Source organism: Cyclopterus lumpus, chromosome 20, assembly GCF_009769545.1.
Source record: "Cyclopterus lumpus isolate fCycLum1 chromosome 20, fCycLum1.pri, whole genome shotgun sequence".
NCBI lineage: Eukaryota > Metazoa > Chordata > Actinopteri > Perciformes > Cyclopteridae > Cyclopterus > Cyclopterus lumpus.
Genome location: NC_046985.1, coordinates 14067659 through 14086801, shown reverse-complemented (window position 1 = coordinate 14086801; position 19143 = coordinate 14067659). Strand labels below are relative to the sequence as shown.

The following is a 19143-nucleotide window of genomic DNA, read 5'->3' as shown; positions in this document are numbered from 1 at the left end:
GCGAGCTATGGATACGAACAATAACAATCCACAGGGTAAAGTGAAGCTCTTCAATATTTCCTGTTAAAAAGCAGAAATGAATCAGGGCCCTCCGTGGATGTATTGAATCACCCCCACCCTCCCTGGTTGGCTGACCTCTTCCTCTGGCTCCTGCGCCTGCAGAGAATCACTGTGGGGGGTGTCACAGTCTGGGCTGTAATGTTCACAGTAGTCATACGCTGCTTTGGGATCAGCCACAATCAAGAGTTGCTGGATGTCACCCTGCAGAAAACAGAAAAAGAAACTTGTGTTACTTGACCTAAACTCATGCAGGAACATATTTCACACACATGTAATCTTACATGACAGTTTTTAGAAATCACAATTTGGAATTAAATCTGTTTGCAAAAATCATTGAAACTAGATCACTTGTAACAGACAATACAAGGCTGCCCACCCTCCCCCCTCCTCCTCCTCCTCCTCCTCCCACACCCACCCACACCCACACCCACACACAAACACACACACACACACACACACACACCAGGGTCATGTCTCATCTTGCTCACACACTCACCCATACTGGTACTGCGGCATAAATGTAAATCTCAAATTGCAGATGTGATCTCTTTGGTCCCATACACTTATAGAGTCTGGCAGAGTAAATCCCCCCCCCCCCCCCCCCCCCCCCCCCCTGGAATGATTAAACAGCTTGACACACACCCCACAGAGTCCACACTCACATGATGCAGGGAGGAAACTAAGTTCAGACACTAGGAAGAGTATTATTATTATCATCAGTGCCAGGGTTTATCTCATAAATCAAATAAACATGTAGAATCAAGACACAAGCAACACCTGGCATGGCCATGTGCTAGAGTGAAATACCTATTCAGCAAGGTTTACCATACGTGTAGTGTTGCAGTACTTCATTTTTAGTTCAACTGTAAAATATGTTGTCTTACTCTTTAAGAAACACGTTTTCTTTAATCCTGTTTAATACTTTTTTTCTAATGTAATGTAATAATACAAATATCCGTTTTGTCTTTTACGCTCAAATAACACAATCGTTACTGGCCACACAATCAGACAAGCTAACCTGTCAACAGCTTTTCATTTAAAGCCTTAGTCCATATGGTATCTCACGCACTGTGAGGGTCAAATTAAGTAAATTACCGTAAGCCATCTCTAAAAAATATCACCTTAAAAAAAAAGTAAATATATTGGGCAAAAAGCTCAAAATACACAATGACTTTGTATGAAAACCATTGAAGTAGCACACATGAAAGAGTAAAACCTCAAACATGGTTTGGGGAAGTTGCTCTAACCACCATGTTCTCCATGGTTGGGACAGGACGGCCCACAATGCTTGACAAAGCTCCAGCAATGTTATCGGTCGGACAGACAAAGCACAAAGCTCTATGCAAGACAGCAAACATATTGGGGAAAGTATCTAGATTGTTCTTTGAAAGTCTGTAATAGCTAGAACCGACTTCCTGGAGGATGTTTTATGGTTTTATGAGCCTTTATACACATCAGGAAGACAGCTGAGGAGGGTTCTTGGGAGGTGGAAAAAGGGGCTTGTCTTTGGTTAGGATGTTTGGCAGGCAAGCACACAGAGATGCCTGAGCCCAGAGGTAAAATCCTGATGCACTTGTGTGAGCAGGGACATTATACGTTGAAGAGCAGAATAGATTGGCAGAAAAATGCGAGAGAAATTAAACAGGCTGCGACTTGCTAAGAGAATGTGCGCGAGTGTGTATTCACTCTGTGTTAAAACTAGATCAATGGATCCTTGACATGGACCTTAGTATAAACATCCATGTGCTAAGGCTTGTCCCATGGGAAAACAAGCAGGGCTTCTCCTTCAAATGTTCTCTGCGTAACCATCCATCAGCATCTGGCTGCACAGCTTCAGTTTGACTGAATGCTACTTTAAACTTGATTTTTCTCACAGGTTGGATCAGTGCGTCTCTAGTTATCTCTTGTCAGTCAGTTACAAGCAACCCAAGAACAAGCAACGCATTCTGGTTTGTGGCCCATTCCTCAGATTGACAAATATCTGATCCTGTTTTATTGATATGACTCATTGCAGCCTTCTGATTAAATGGGCTTATCACAGTACTTCTGCTCGTACAAGGTATTACACTCCAGGTATTACATTTGTAATGGCTGCAATTCTTGACCATGCAGTTTAACCAGAACATCATCTCACTTCAACAGTCTGAAAACATCAGCTGAGATTTCATACATGCACAATATTTATGCATTTTGGTCTTAAGAATATATCCCTTTCCGGAAAGATATGATATCATTTAACATCTGTGTTTGCCATTAAAAACTAACATTTACTATACTGACCAAGAAAAGACTAAATTGACCTGCCAAGTAGGCACGGGACAACAGAAAAACCGAGGTGGCAAGTCTGGAAAGGCCTCTGCTGAGTGTGTGTCGGTGTGTACGTGTGTTTGGGGAGGCTTGACAGAGAAAGAGAGATCAAGCCTTGCCTTGAGTCAAGTTGACATGTGTTACCTCATGTGTCACCCTAAGACCAACAGTAAATGCTTGAACCCTGCCTAGAGTCAGCTCTAATTAGTCCATGTCTGAGAGCCACCCGTCTGCACACAAATAGGCTGCGGAGACATGGTGTTCAATCTCCGGACCAGATTGTTGTACAACTTTTGACTGACTAATACATGTGCATGGGTACAAGAAAAGACTAAATAAGCTTGTACCTGTAGGTTATACCATAAAAAAGCATCATTTAAAAAGTACTAACATTGAACACCTAATCAGATAATCATCTTAATACTTGCCACGGTAACTGCAATAAAACTCATTTTCTAGTAGAAATTGCACTTCTATGGACACGTTTCTTCTTTGAATTTAACGGTGCATTAACTTTAGAGTTTAAACAAACGAGCGCCAAGACAAGGCAAGTGAGAAACCGATGTCATCTCAGAAAGGGAACACCAATAGGGATCCAGAGACAGAATGGCAGGGATTTAGAGAGAGCAGCTGAAATGGTAAAATATGTTTTGTGCTGGGAAACACCTGGGGAGAGTTATGCTGAGGCTCTGGACCTGTCTTCTATTGTGGACTGCTGAGATAAAAGCCCCTGGCAACTTGGAGCAAAACCAGAGCTCCAAAGATATGCCCCTCCTGGCTACAGCGCAGCATAGTGCAGAACAGAAACAGGCCCATAAGGCTGTGTGTTAATGACTATGGTGTCAGAGGTCAACGAGAATAGAGAGCGGCTGCAGGAGGAGGCAGGGTCTAGATCAACAGGTGAAACTTGTGAATCCTTGTGGAAATCCCTTTACTACTCCAAAGCTGGACTATATCCTCTTTATCGTTAGCCAAGTTAGATCTTCTTTTAGTTATGCATTGTTTGGCAGTGTTCACCTTTAAGTGGAGCTTATGAAGTACTAAAATGCATCGTGTGTAATCATTCTTACTATCAGAAGATGAAAGATTATACTGTATAATGGCAATATATTAAACTGGGTTTTTTATTGAGATTTCTGAGTTGATAGCTGCTTTGACACTGTGTTGTCTCTCAGAACTATTTGTAATGTAACTACATCACTACTAAATCTGAAATGAGTGAACTGAATTTTCTCATTCTGCATTTAATTAGCGATCAGATAACTTTTTCCTTTCCCTGTTCTGTGTTGCAGTTATCCACCTCGACCTGGCGTCAAGGCACAATGGATATAAATACACTTGGAGGGGTAAAAGGTTACAGGAGTGCACAGTAACAGTGATGTCCAGTGCATACCCATACTACCATACTTTTTAGAATACGAGAAGAGGATTCAGTAGTTCAAATGCAGTGTGCCAGAAAAACCAGGATGTCCTACTGCATCTGGTCGCATTCAGCGCTGTGCAAGCCAGTATGATTTTCTGGCCATTCTCACCCGCAATCCTCTGCGCAGCGGACATATGAGCACGAGGTTCAAAGTTCAAAGTGCAATGTTATGACGATGTAGTAGATCCCAATTGAGGGCATACTGCATGCAACAGTACATACTTTGTGAAGGCAGCTGCAGCTGCAGCAAACTGAAAGTGAAAGGTAAAAGAATGCGATTTGAACTGCAGCGAGTGTTCCCACAGGTGTGCTGCACGAAGACAACCTCCATGTTGGGAAGGAACCAGTACACAGCACTGTGAACATGTGCTGTGCTAGATAGCTCTCATGTGTCCTTTGACATGCCTTTGCCCAGGGCAACATACCTTGAATCCAGCCATAGCTAACTGTAATTAGACAACCCTGTACAATTAGTCACTTCCCAAAAAGCCTATACAGTACAGTTTCTCTAGGGAGGGAGGAGAACTAAGAGATCAAGAATCCATATCAGACAGTTGGAGGATCATAAAAGAAAGAAAACAAAATGTTAAACAGAAAAGTTTAGAGGTAGAGTATGTGTGTTATTCACATGTAATTATAATACATTTGTAGTTTTAAAAACACATTTGGTGTGCCAAGCAAAGTTAAAAAGCCGTCCTCAATAACGCTTTTTTTTGTTGGGCTATTGGCTATCCAGGGTAGCAGACCTGCTCTGAAAAATACCCAACACAAACCAATGTTATCTTTAGCCAAGTGCATCTTCTGGCAATACTGGTGGTGTGGCATGGAGACACAGAGCCCCTCAGCTCCACCGGGGAAAAGGACGATATGTGTACATGAGTGTGCTCGGCTCAGACAGGTAATGTCAGCGAGGCATGAATAGATGGCCTCATGGCAAGGTAGGGAGGCCTCGAGGCGGGGAGGGTGGGGAGGGAGGACGAGGTGGTGAGCAGGGGAGACTATGCGGCGGAGGGGAGGGGAGGAAATGAGCAAGGCCTGACGGGGCAATGAAAGACCCCCATTCATCTAAACCATATCCCTTTGCGACGGTGGTCGCCTCCAACCTTGGGCAGGTATGGCATGAATGGACGTTTATGAAAAATGTGGGTCAGTTTCTGAAAACGAATGTCCGAGTTTGAATAATGGAGCAAATGTTTAATTATTACAGAATGTATTATCAAATCTACCCCTGAAACATAACTGCTACTGTGGTATAAAGGGGAGTAATAACTTTACTTTGGAAGAAACTGCATAGTCGCTGCTATTAGTCCAAGTATTTCTTAGATTCCTCCAATTTTCTAGATAAGTTACATTGATAAGTTACACTGGGCATACCTTTCAGCAAAACTGATTTCACCATTTCATTTAATTTCTCATTATAACCACTGGCTTGAATGCAGAAGGCTAAGGTATTTCCTTTCCTTGTATATCCCAGCATGCATCGGGACCTGTGGATCTCTGAGGAGAGCAGGGACAGAGAACAGACAGGAGACCTGTTCCAAAAACCACACAGAGAAGACCCTGTTAACTGACTTATGGCTCCTATTTTCAGCCCTTCCACAGGCCGACCTCTGACTGGACACACTGTTTCATACAAATGCTGGTTTCAGTGCCCTCTCACGAATCTAATCAAAACTGACAGGAGATATGAAAGCAGATCTGCTTATAAAACTTTGCACCTCAGAAAAACATTTTTAGCTTCAGTCTGCAATTAGATATCAGCAACATCATACTGCAAACTGATTTAATAGTTACTAATAAAGGTAAATCCAAAAATAGTATTACTATTGTCAGTCTATTACTGACAGAGGCTAATAAGAGGCCTTTTAATTTAATTTTTTTTTAGAACAGCAGCACGTTTTTACAACCTTGATTAAGCTATATATTATTTATTATACACTATATTTTATAATATACTCTATATTTTAACATCATTATGTGTAAAATCAAACTACTTATTTGAATGTAACTTTTTATCCGGGAACACACGCATGAACTAGATGACCTCAGAGTAGCACAAGGTCAGACGGAGCAAATACTGCAAGACAAAAGTCCAAAGTACGATATGAAGAGCAGCACAAGAGAGTAAAAAATAATAATTGTGGATACATAGCTTGGCTTTAAAGTAGGGTCCTCTCTCCCAGTGGCATTGGCAAGGCATGCTAAAATTTCAAATTTGGCATCAGAATAATGACTAGTCATTTTTGCTGCCCATAAACAATCCGCACTCCCAATCACAAGCAAACACAGCCCCTTTACAGCGCTTTTGTTGATGCTTACTTCCCACCCAGAGAAGAACATGCGTGATGACAATTCAGTCATTGTCAGTCATTATTTACATCCGCCTGACTCCCTGCCAGCATCCACCTCTGGATGGACTGTGCCTCAAAGTAACAAATCAAGCATCAAATCACTGAGGCATGGCGGTGGTACAACATCCCCGACCCCAGAACTATGCCCACATACATTTCATTTATATATTATTATATTCTTTTTTATTATTTATTGTATTTTATATTAGTAAATAATATGTTTTTATTTGTGTACATCTGAATGTTTTTAGACATGACAATATATACCGTGTTAACGTACTTCTTGACAGATAGCACAATGAGAAGCTAAACAAAAACTGAATTTTGGTCGACTTTGGCTCAGTGGTAGAGAAGGGTCTTCCTTAAATCAGAGGATCGGCGGTTTGATGTCAATGTGTCCTTGAGAGTGTGCCTAGGGTGTGGGACTGTTGTATGAATGTTAGTTTGTCCTGATGGGCAGATGGCACCTGGCATGGTAGCTCCTGCCATCAGCGTGTGAATGGATGAATGTACAGTCCATTCACCAATTGAATTTAAACATTTTCATCTACAGAAGTTGGACTTTCCCAGCAGCACATGAATTATGAATAACAGTAAAGGCTAAAAGTCAATAATATTAGATGATAAATCTAATATAATGTAATCATAATGCTATTGCAATATCAATCAAAAATATTTACATATAATATATTTTTTAAACGTTTCAGCCCAAGTTTTATTCTCATTAACCAAGGTCTCTTCTAGTATACATTACATTACATGTCATTTAGCTGACGTTTTTATCCAAAGTGACTTACAATCATGTTACATTCATACACCGTAGACACAGCTACAGGGAACAACTCAGGGTTAAGTGTCTTGCTCAAGGACACATCGACTAGGGTGGGGATTGAACCACCAACCCCCTGATTGAAAGACGGACCTGCTAACCACTGACCCACAGTCACCCCACATCCTTGGCACCTCAGACCTTTTAACAGAGTCCTTGTAAAAGCATCAGTTTCTCTCCTTGAGAGCCAGGTAATATGTCCGTACCCTTACATGACAATATCATATCACCAATCATTCATATCAAATCTTTATCAACTTCAACAATCAATAGCACCTTAACTGCTATTGCATTTAACACTTGGTAATAATTGGACACCTTTTATGCCAAAAAAGGGACTTAAAAACCGCAGTCAATCTCATTGAGTTAGAAATTGGTGGGTCACTTCACCACTTCACTTCAAGTCGATGCAAGCCATCAGATGGAAAGTCAATCCAAGAGAACATTTCAACAAGGCCAGTTATTTTTGGTAAACCTATTACACATGAAACTCCCAAGGCACCAAAGGCCTCTCGGTACAAGGTAAAGAACAGCTTTAACGAAGGACGTGAGACGTCTGAGAAATTAGTTTGCAGAAAAACACAAACAAACAAGCAACAATGATGTACAAAGGTGGCCACGATCAACTGCTTAGGCATGGCTAAGGTCTAAATCTAACCAAATATCACAAAATGCAGTCACCAGGTAAGGATGATTGTGAATAACGTCTAAGTATCAGTAATCCATCAGTAATCCATTGTCGATTGACTGTCGTTGATTTGATTCTTTAGTTCTTGCTTGCAGTCTGTGTCGATTATGATTTTTATAGGCTGCCTATGTGCTTATTTGATCACTAAATACAGTATAACCTGAGCTTCTCACACCAAAATAGTAAAAACACATTGACCAAAAGTCTGATGTGTTCGAGCAGGAGGTCAAAAACAAGAAAAGCTGTAAACCTTTCGCAAGAACTCCTCTGCTCTATTATCAAACTTTACAACAGCCTCGTGAAAAGGCCTCAAATATTACATATATATGTATGGTATGGATGTAATAAAATCTCAAGAATTGAACTAATCCAGACTTGTCCTGGTTTCTATCATCTCAAGGATTGCGTCGATGGGATATTGATTAAAACTTTCTGGGGCCAAGCACTTGAGGCAATATTTAATTTAATCTGCTCACACAAAAAATACCACTTCTTTGTGGGGACATTTTTTTGTTGTAGATGGATACTGCATCATTTCGGATCAATATGCCAATATGTAACCCGGCAATGGCGGCAGCAAAATCAAAAGAAATCAATAGCAATAGACACAATCAAACAGTCCGCCACGCTTTACCTGGAAAACCTCCTCATCCGGGATCCTGGTGCCGAACACGGTAATGCCATTGGTGTTGATGGAACCATGGTCACTCCTGAGGAGAGGCTTGGTGATCTTCTTCGTACAGTCTACAATGATGGTGACCGTCTTCTTCTCCACACTGATGGCCACACGGTGCCACCTGGTAAAGGACAAAAACAAGGAGGGATGAGGAATAAAAGAGGCCAAGGTCAGTCAGTATAAGACTCAAGGGCACATTGGGAGTGGACAACAGTTACTGAAATCAGAGAATGATGTAATATAAACAACATGCATGAATTAGGACAATGCATTCTTTGTGCTGTTTAGTCAATAACGTGAAGTTCGTTCGTAGACAATTTTGTTGTGGTTGATTACATTCTAAGGAAATCTTATCAGACCTTCTAATAGGATTATCAACCTCTTTTTTTACATCACAACACACCTCAAGGTGAGAGAAATCCAGAGTGCTCACAGAACCAAATGCTCTAAGAAATATGAAGCTCAGAGTAATGTATGATATATATCGCTCAACAACACCCATAGATGCAAAGGGTCACCCAAGGTCACATGTGAGTCTGACACCTCCCTCACCTCTGGACCATTTTGCCACTGCACTTAAGGGCTATTGCATACCAGGCTGCAGTGGACCACATTCTTGCCCCCACACTCTGGCCCTGTTTAACACGGGATTACACTCATTAAACTCAAAACTTAATCCTCCTTCTGGGTTACTCGGCATGACAGACATGGTGAACATTGTGGAAAGTGTGTGTCAGAATCCAGGAAGGCCTGCCTTGCCAGAGCAGGAGACACACAGTCAAAACATTGTTCTGAGGTGGAAGATGAGACCTGGCACCACTGTAGCTCAAGAAGGCCATATAAGAAGAGTTTATCACAGGTACAAATATATATGTGAATATGTATAGTAAATCTTGTCATCAGAAGAGGAAACATGTCCCACTAATTTGAACACTGCTCGGTCATACAGACACATTCCATGGTAGGCAATAGAGCTTACAGGACAACAAACGGTACAGCAGGGAGGATTACTCGTCACCTTATATGGCAGAAAAGCAAATGTCGGCTTCTCAAACTTTTGTTGTGCATAATGATCAAAAGAATAAGAGTAACACTATTTGCTTTTTCTTTGAAAAGCATGTATAAAGAGATTAAATAAAATCAGACTGAGGATATACAGTGGAACAGCTCACTATAAATCCTCTTATTCACCCCCTACCCTGTAGAAGAAAGGATAATGCTCTTTTTCACCTCATCAATATCGTCATTGTGATTCTCTTTTCAAGCTTGGCATATGCTTCTTAGTAACAATGAATACATCTACAGGGATTGCAGACTGTACACAGCCTGAGCTGTAGTCAATAAAGATTTAGACAAGGCCTGGAGCTGGAATGGATCCAGACCAAGAGGTTCTGTACAGAGAACACTGCGCCTTAGACACTCGGTCACACAACTACACACTGGACAATACAGCCCTACAAGACTAACACAAAGCTGGCTGGGAGTGTTAACTCCTTCTCTCTGTTGCAACCTGCACATAAGTTATCCTTGACATGAGACTTTTAAAGGGCCAAAGCTTCCTTCTGTCATCATAACTCTTTACACAATTGATCTCATTAAAGCCAATTTGAGTCACAAACATATTGTGACCGAGTTATGACTTCCTTCAGAAGCTCAAAAAACAACTATCCTCCCCGTAGCATGTTAAGTGAGTGGAAACAAATTTGAGTAAGACTCCTGGGAGTCCTGGGATTTCTGAACGTGGGAGCAGGTAATCAGGTTTATGCTAAAAGGTTAGCAGCAGTGCTTCTGGTTGGGTGAGGTAATCTAAGGGGGTAAAAGGGAAGTTTATGACTGCCCCTTTCCCTCCGTCTTTCCCCCCTCTCTAAAATAACAGAGGCACTGAGTTCATGGATGAGGTCAGGTTGCCCACAGCAGTCCCTGCTGTGCCCCAATAATCCAGTGTCTCCCTGTCTCTGACCTGTCTCTGTGCCCATGGACCCCCGATGAGATGGATAATCCGGTCAAGAGCACCTGTGGTGCAAAAATGGGAAGATCACGGTTGTTTTCCTGCTTGCTTGCATCTGTCTTGCAGGTACTTGGTCAACTTGTATCAGCTGCAAGTACTAGATCAAGTACTGTATCAAGTCATTCAGTGCTATAAATTGGCACAGCTGGATGGTATGGACAAGTTTGAAGTCCATTTGGATTAGACTTCATATATTCCTCTTGTAACATCTAGCATGTTTCATCCCAGACCCTCAGACACCCACAACAACTGCACTCCCCTTCCTGCACGCTGCAACACCCATTCCTTCTGAATCAGCTTCAACCGCGTGCCTGAGGGTGGGTGGCTACGTTTGAGTGTGTTATTACGTGAGTGGATGTTTGAGATTTGACGTACTTTCCGTCAGCAAGGTTGAGAGTACGGAACAGAGGGTAGTCCTCTGGCGCTGGTTTGCCAGTCTGATCCTCATACAGGAAGACAGGTGAACGTCCCACTTCTACGCCCAGCTGCTGGACTCCCTGCTTGTTGTAAAGGGACAGCAAGAAAGACTGGAGGCCTGACTTGGGGCGAACTGTGGTTAGGATGGAGAAGTCCTCAGGAAAAACACCTCCTGCACGACCAAAAGAGGAGGGGAGAGACAGGTCAATGGGTGAGAGAAATTGTGACAGAAGACACGATTCCAATATGACTGCCTGATTTAAAACTATACTATCTATTATATAATATATTGGTTACTACTCATTGACTTCAATTCAACAATTTTGACTTTCCATGTTTGTCTACCTTTTTATTGAAAAGTCTTTGGGGAGGCCAAAAAAGAAAAAAGTTTAGTTTTCTTATTTAACAATACTAATCAGAGAATCCACCGTCAAAAGACACATTTTAAACACACTAACCAGTTGAATCTCTTTCAACTGAAAACTGGTAGAAAGGTTGAACAGTTTCTCTTACCAGGGAATAACTGTGTGGTGGGGGCACTGATCTGGACCTGCTTGGCAATTCTGAAAGCTGAGTCCGGCTTTGATGCTCTTCGGTTTGTGCAGAGTCCTGATGTTTTCGTCACTCCTTCGGGGTAATTTTGAAATTCTAATACTTTTAGCACGTCCACTGGCTCTGCTGATCAGGGGAGTAGAGAAAACATCTGTTAGGTCATGGCTTTGGTTTCTGAAAGCTGCATTTGGTTCAGCACATGGAACATTTAATACATACCGTATTAAAGTATTTACACAGTTTTATTTTCAGTTGGTTGTATTGCAGTTTTTCATTTCAATTAAATTTCAAATACATTTGTCCCGGTCCGGTTCTGGTAAATAAACACAGGGCTGTGATAGAGCCACTCATTCAGGTCAAAACAGACAGGGAAGATTAAACAAGGCTGTGGAGCAATTCACAGATGCCATCATCATGAACATCCCAGAACCACTACGACACATTTGTCACAGTATTACGGACACAATACTTCCTATCTGTGATTAACTTAGCCTTGAATAACAACTCATGTCTAAATAGTTCAACATTGCCTTCTTGTGGCTCTGCACAGGAAACGTCTCTGTCAAGGCCGACCAAAGAGCATACTGAACAATGTGCCAACAGAGACCTAGTTCTATAACACCTGAATAGGTTTACCTCGATAACGGTCAAGAGAGGCTCTCTGGGCTTTCTATTCTCTTCAATCTGATGCAGTTTATGTAAAAGGAGCCTGTATGGTGATGGTGCCCACGGAGGCCCATGGGAAAGCACTATAATTATACGTCTTCATCAAATCATGCTCTCAGAATAAAACATTAGCTTGATGAACAAGATATGGGAGAAATCAAACTGCAGCAGTATATTGACCATCTGTTACGTGGGTCGTTTGTGCGTGAGATATGTATTACTCTGCAAGGTCCAAAGAAAAAGTCATACAAACTGAGACTATAAACATTATTTACAGGCCTCATTTTCAAACAATGAATGTTTTCCATTGCTTTAGACCACATCTTGAGAGAACGTTCAATGAAATAAAGCCCATATATCAAAATAAAAACAAGTGCTCAAATCACTCCACAGAGCATAGCAATATCCAGGCAATACAATGGCAGACTGTTAAATAGAATAACACTAATCTGTTTTTGTGGGGTAAATAAGCATGCCAAGGTGTCTGAAAGCATCAGCAAGCACCTTTTCTGACGGCTCTCAAGCCACTGTTTTGGTTGGCAAGTAGAGTTTAAATCACCCTGAAAGTTTCTTTAACTTCTTGATACAAGGGGGGTCTTTAAAGTCAAATGTCTCACTCAACACTCTTTGGTCAACATTCGTTGCAAGGAAAAGACAAATTAAGAACCTGTTTCATTCTCTTCAGGAAAGCACCTGGTTTCAACATGAATCTATACTTACTGAATATGAAGCTGCTGCGAGCACTTCTCGTACAGATGATATAAACAAGATCCCCAGATAGTCAGTGCTCATTACACTGCTATTTGAGCACACTATTCAGAACAAGTAGACACAAATCCACGTCAAGATTTTTATTTTTATGGAAGACAGTAAATATATATGTTAAGTTTATCATGCTGAAGGTATTTTCACATAAAGGGCCTGGCCTACATGTGGTCTCCTTACCTTCTAGCAGCTTATACAACATGGACCTGCGAAGGACCGCAACAGATCTGAAGGCCAAGTGAGCTGGTCTAATTCAAGCCAAGAAAATAAATCTGCATAACACCACCATTTTACAAACATCATCCACTTATATACTATCTGCTCAGTAAGAATGAATGAGTCTTCAGTTTCAACTCACTACCATTTCAACATAGGACACAGGAAACAGAGACATGCAAAGTCATGTAAAACCATCAGAGAAAATGTTGAGATCAAAATCAGCAAACTGTTATTCCGTAGGAATGCCCTTACTAAGGACAACTTGACTTTTTATCGTAGCTTGTGGATGTACCAGCTACTTGCTTTGGAGAGTGAACTAAGGACCCTATTGTGAGTTCCTGCAGCGCTGCTTTCAGTTCAAACTCCAGCACTCATATGTTCCAGATGTGGCCAGGCTACCATCCTCACACAGAGGTGCTGAGAAAACATCAATACTGGCCAATCCATTAAGGTGGCCAAATGAGTGTGCACAGGCTTTAAAGGAGTGCATCTGATGAGCTGGTGAGATTTGCCTTCAGGACTGAGTAAACAGGCCATGTAGCCACCAGCAGAACTTGTGGCATGAAGGGATGGACCTTCTTGAGTCTGAAGAAGAGAGACAAATCCAACCCAACGCAAAGTTCATGCAAGCAAGTTATTGGATCATCTGAACATCATTATGCAAACTGCAGAGGCATGCGTGGAAGGGAGGAGTAGTATAGGACACATTTCCATAAGACTTCAATGGAGTAATTTGATATCATCTGCATTGTTTTCACAAGTGTACGTCCATGTAAACGGTGTGTTCCAAGAGATAACGTACTTAGGACAGAGGCCAAACAAGTCTGCCTCAGCTCTGCCTTTATCACATAGTAAGTGAGGCTTATATATCCACCTCCTGTTGTGTCACTTTCATCTTGTAACACAAATGTGAAATTGGCTAATAAACAGAGGAAGACCTTTTCACCTGCAGCTCCTTGAGACTAATATCTTCAGCCAGAATCTCTCTATTTGTGTCGTCCCCCCCCCTTCCCCCCTCTCTCTCTCCCACTCTCGCTCTCTCCTTCCTGAAACTTCCACCATGCTGCCGGCTAAAACAAGACAGCTTTATGCTGGTGTCATACCAAAGAAACTTCCCTGAGACCTACCCAGTTTTTCAAAGCATCTCCACCCCCCTTGCTTTCCCCCTCATTAACTCCTTGTACTGTATGCCACCATGTGGTATTAGAACAAGTCATCATATAGTGGTTTTTTTTCTAAATCCAAACCGGTCAGGAAAAAGAGATCTCTTGTGATCACCCCCATTTCACAATTGTAGTGTAAATGTGCAGTTATAGCACAATTTCAAGCTGTGGATTTTGCAATGAGGAAGAGAGGCTTGTCTCAATGTGATTTTGGAAATGACAATAAATATGTGACAGCTACACATGACAACGGTCCAGCAAGGAGCTGATTAGCTGACACTCTTTGCATATTAGGGAGAGGTCTCTGGAAATGCTAGCTTTGTCTGCTGGAATGCACACGGCTGCGCCCTAGGGGCTGAGAAAACGTGTCTGTACACTGCTAGATGAAGAGGGCACCCTGCAGAAACAGCTTTGACTGACTGAGAACCCCGGAAAGCAGAGCCTGCAGCTAATTGTTTAAGATTAAGAGACCAGGAATTGATGTGTTTGGAAAAGTGAGATTTTCCAAATCATAGTAGAATTACAGTCCAGTATCTACTGAACTGGCAGGTTGTAATCCTAGTAGGAAACAAACTACTGTAAAATGAGGACATGTTAAGTCTGTGAATGAATAAAAAGCAAGATTTATTGATTTGTGCAGTATAAAATATAATACCGATGACATTAACTGCAATAACTGATATTTTTTAGAAGTCTTGCGTTAATTTGACCGATTATTCGGTTTGAAGGTATAGACACACAGAGCTCATAGAATATACGGTATTTAGGATAAAACGCCATCTATCTCTACCTGTATCTGTACGGAACAATAAACCCTTACAGAGTTGTCCATAGGCCAAAGTGTGATGCCTATGTAATCCTAAACCCTATGACTTGTGGCCATTGTGGCTACAGGCTAGGCCAATATGCAGTTTGTGCTCTTTGAAGGCTCTGAAATCATAGGGAAGTGCAACAAGGACCATCATCAAATAACTACTCAGTACTTAAAGGGGAAGCATTCCCACAGCTCGGACGACACAGTCTTGTCCTGCAGCCGACAAAACATCTAAGTGCAAAGTTGCAGGGAAGAGCTGGGCAGCACAGAGGGTGTGTGGGGGGGGGGGGGGGGGGGGGAGGCACAAGTCAGCTTTTGGGCTTCAGTGTGGACCAGGGCAGTGTGGAGATAGGGTGAACCTGACTGACCACTTGGCCCCCTGCAGACACAGAAGGGCTTTGCACTCTGCACTGACGGATCTGAGATCCCCTAAGGCCTTTGTGGAAATGCTCTTCACTACCACATATTTATCATGACACTAATGTCGTACCCCGACAGAACATCATAACTGTCTCCACAAACAGTGCTGTGAGCCACTTGACCTTCAATCAACCATCTAACCTGGCTGGTCTATCTTCCTCTTCACAAAGGACCGCATGCAGAGTGCCATTAGTTCAACATATAAACAGAACTACAGCACCCCACACATGAAACCTATTAACACGCGTCAGCATGAGGCATCGACGGTTTCAGTTCAATTCAGAAACGTGTGTGAGTTGCAAGTTATCAAAGTCTCGGGCATCCCGTGTCGCCTGGCTGAGGAAGATCCACCCTGCTAACCGTGTCCACATCCACCTCGCGGACCCCCGTTCAAACAATGAGCTTTCTTTCAGCCCAAGGGAATGTTAAAACGCAGGGGACGCCGCTGTGTTCTCCCGAGCTCCAGAGCCACATACCAGCTGCTTAGGAGGAATTTAATTGGGCGAAGGTGTTTCATCTTCTGAGCCGACGCTTCCCATTCATGCGTAACGGCAGCCCGCAGTAAACTGTGTGATAATGAACACTCTTTTTTTTTTAGCCATCTATACATGTGCACCTCGGTACTGTATAAGGGTCCTCTCGGGGTTTCACCGTCCACTTCACTACAGTAGTGTGTGTGTGTGTGTGTGTGTGTGTGTGTGTGTGGGGGGGGGGGGGTTCTACCTCAAGTTGGCTTACTGTTGTTTGTTGAATCACAAGGAAACCTCTCTTCGATGTAAATACTTCTGGTTTATGAGAACAATCAAATCAAATATACAACTGACTAGGAAGCAAACGTGACGCCACTGTGTGCAGGTGAATCTGTCAATCCCCCCAATCTCCATCGTCAGTTACCGAGTGTTTTCCCGTCCCGTCGCCGCTGCGTCCCCCTTTCGGCCGGATAGAGGTGGTTAGAGGGTCTTACCTGCTCGGACATGCGTCGCTTGTAGAAGCAGGGTTAAAGTGATGAATGCAGTTACGGTGGAATCCATAAACCACCTTTTCGTTTTCCACCTTGTGGACCACTTTTGCATCTCCATGGTCGGGCGCCCACAATCTGGATACAACTTTCGAGCGACTTGAGGTGGATTTTAATGACGTCCCTTCCACAATCCCAGTGATGATGGAAAATGTCCTAGAAAAAAGCCATAAGTGAGAAGTTCAGCCGCACCGGGGGCCCCGATCCTCCTTTCCAGTGCCCAGCCTTCACAGTGAAGGTAGTCGGGCTTTAACCAAAACGCACAGAGTGCAGTCGGTACACTTGGTGCGTCCACGGACAGGAGGGTTGGGCATGCTCCAGAAAACGGAGCCACGATTACAGGGAAACGACAAGGGAGCCAGCCCCCGATTAGCAAATCACGGGGCTGGAAATTCTCCTTCGGGTCCACCCATTAGCTTTGTAATGCGCCCTCAAGTCTCTCGCGAGTGGTCTGAGGAAAGAGAAGCACACATAAACCCGTTGGTAACGACCTGGGAATGATGTACACGCAGGGTGTTTCTAGAATAAGCTATACTGATAATATCATATCTAACGCCACCTGAGCTCGTGCAGATACATGCTGTTATTTGTAGCATAAATACAGTATTTAGGGAGTAAAACGAGGAACTGTTTCAGCATATAGCCCACGCATCCACAAGTCCTTTGTGGCCTACATCAATTCGTGAATAAAAAAAACCTAACATAATAATTCAAAATAATAGCCATATACCACAAGTGCAGAAAACCAAACATTCCTCCATCATATGAAATCAAAAGTGTAATGCTGAGCTTAATTACAACTCGCCTATAGTGTGCTGTGGGGAAATCATTGCAGCTCACTGGTGTGCCACTGTGCACACACTGGATGGTTGAGAATTAGTATTAACTGTATATCTTTCACTATTCCAAACCCTAATGCAACAGTTAGTTAAATATCAATTTCACAGAAATGAGAAAGAGAATTGGGGTCTGGGTGTCAAATTAAAAGTAAACACCTTAATGAATCAGGATGGGATAGAAGGATCATTAATCCCCAAAGAGGTTACTGGTATGCAACCATTGACACAATATACACTACACGTCATCTACACAACAGATAACACCAGGCAGGGGTCATTGAAGGGAAACACAACAAACATGCTTCCATTCAAAGCACAAAATATGTTTTGAGTATGAACATGATGCCAATTGGGCCTTCACTCTCACCAGGGGCCAGATGTATAACGGATATGGAGGCACAGGAACCGTGCATCATCTCCCACACTTTGACTGGTGAAAGAAGAAATTGCTGTGAGAATAGGCTTACTTCAGACCTGGCGTCCAGAATTTATAGAGATTGCTGCGGTTGAAATGATAATATCAGTATGAAACATAGTATGAGAGACTTAAACTTATGGTTAACGTTGTTTGTTTAGATTGTTGGGTCAATTTTTACAGATTGTGTTATTACTTAAGTTATAAACTTAATTTCAAATTGTCTATGAATTTATGTTCTTATTTACCTTTGATCCAATATTTATCTATCAATAATCTTTTAATTATTTCCTTTATTAGGAAAGCACTTTGTAAGGTTTGTTTCGAGATGATATCTCCAGATTAATCATTTATCATCTTCACGACATTTAATGTTTAACGCAGTTTCTACATCCATGAATGGAAAACTGTGAAAGTGGAAATGAGGCCTGTGCATGTGCATGTGCACCCAGTTCCATAAAACAGATTTACTGCAGCTTTATAAAACTGATGGAAAAATATGTAAGCATATTTCTGTCTTGTGGAGATATTTTTGTTGTGAAGAAGTTTAATGGAATTTTGTGTCCCAACACGAGACAGTTCTTTCCACCACTATCAAAGCAGGACTATATTTTGGAAGAATGGGTTTCACACTGCAAATATGCAAAATCTTAACAAGCGTATTTGTCCAATTACTAGTCAAAACATCTCACAACACTTAATAAAAGACACAATAACCTAACAAGACCATTTTGGTGAGATATACAGACTTTTTATTCGACAATGCATCTTGAATATCTTCAGTAAAAACTGTACTGCTCATCAGCATAGAGGCTTCTTAAGTGCAATACAGCTCTAAATTAGTTTTATTGGCTGAATTCTAGATCTCTTTTCATCTTTAAAGACCTAAATAATAAATCGTATTTCAAGAACTTTCACCAAGCAAATTTTCCCATTCACACATTAGTTTTTTCTAAGCAAAAACACCTTGTATTCATTGTTTTTTTTCTTTTTACTATACCAATGATGTGTACAATTACAGATCCTCCTTGACAGGTTTTTTTTAAACTAATATTCATTTATATATAAACATAACAAGCCAACACAGCTAACAACAGATAATTATATTATCTCCTTTTTGAGTTCCACCATGTCGTCAATTTATGTCTCTAAATATAGAGTTTACAGGGTCACTGTGCCTTTAAAAGCGACCTGCACTGAGAACAAATGTAAGTCATCTGCCAGCAGTATGAGATAACTCCACTTGTTCCCAGTGGTTTCCCCCGTTCCAAGAGGTTTGCGCTAATGACTGTGTGATTATCCTGAAACAAGACACAATAGGGCAAGTTGACCGAAATGCACTTTAAGAAAACTCTAAAGAGTGATTTCAGGGGGCCGAGGGATTCCAGGGCTCCTCATAATGGCCTTTTTGGACACAGGGGTCAGTCCAGAAGACAGTCCGCTCCTTGTATCTCTTGGCTCACTCCAGTGAACTCATGGATCGGGACCAGGCTCTGTCTGTCAGCCAGCTCAT

General features: G+C 42.0%; 1 protein-coding gene across 1 annotated transcript in view; it reads right to left on the bottom strand.

Annotated features, from left to right (window-relative positions):
* The window catches only part of col11a1a (collagen, type XI, alpha 1a), a 73256-nt gene extending 56825 nt beyond the window's left edge, over positions 1–16431 (bottom strand). The window contains exons 1-5 of the mRNA XM_034560584.1: positions 16323–16431; positions 11273–11437; positions 10718–10931; positions 8293–8455; positions 136–261 (exon numbers count right to left, since the gene is read on the bottom strand). Coding sequence (XP_034416475.1) covers positions 136–261; positions 8293–8455; positions 10718–10931; positions 11273–11437; positions 16323–16431 — 777 coding nt within the window. The remainder of the gene's footprint in view (positions 1–135; positions 262–8292; positions 8456–10717; positions 10932–11272; positions 11438–16322) is intronic.
* Positions 16432–19143: the final 2712 nt, after the last annotated feature.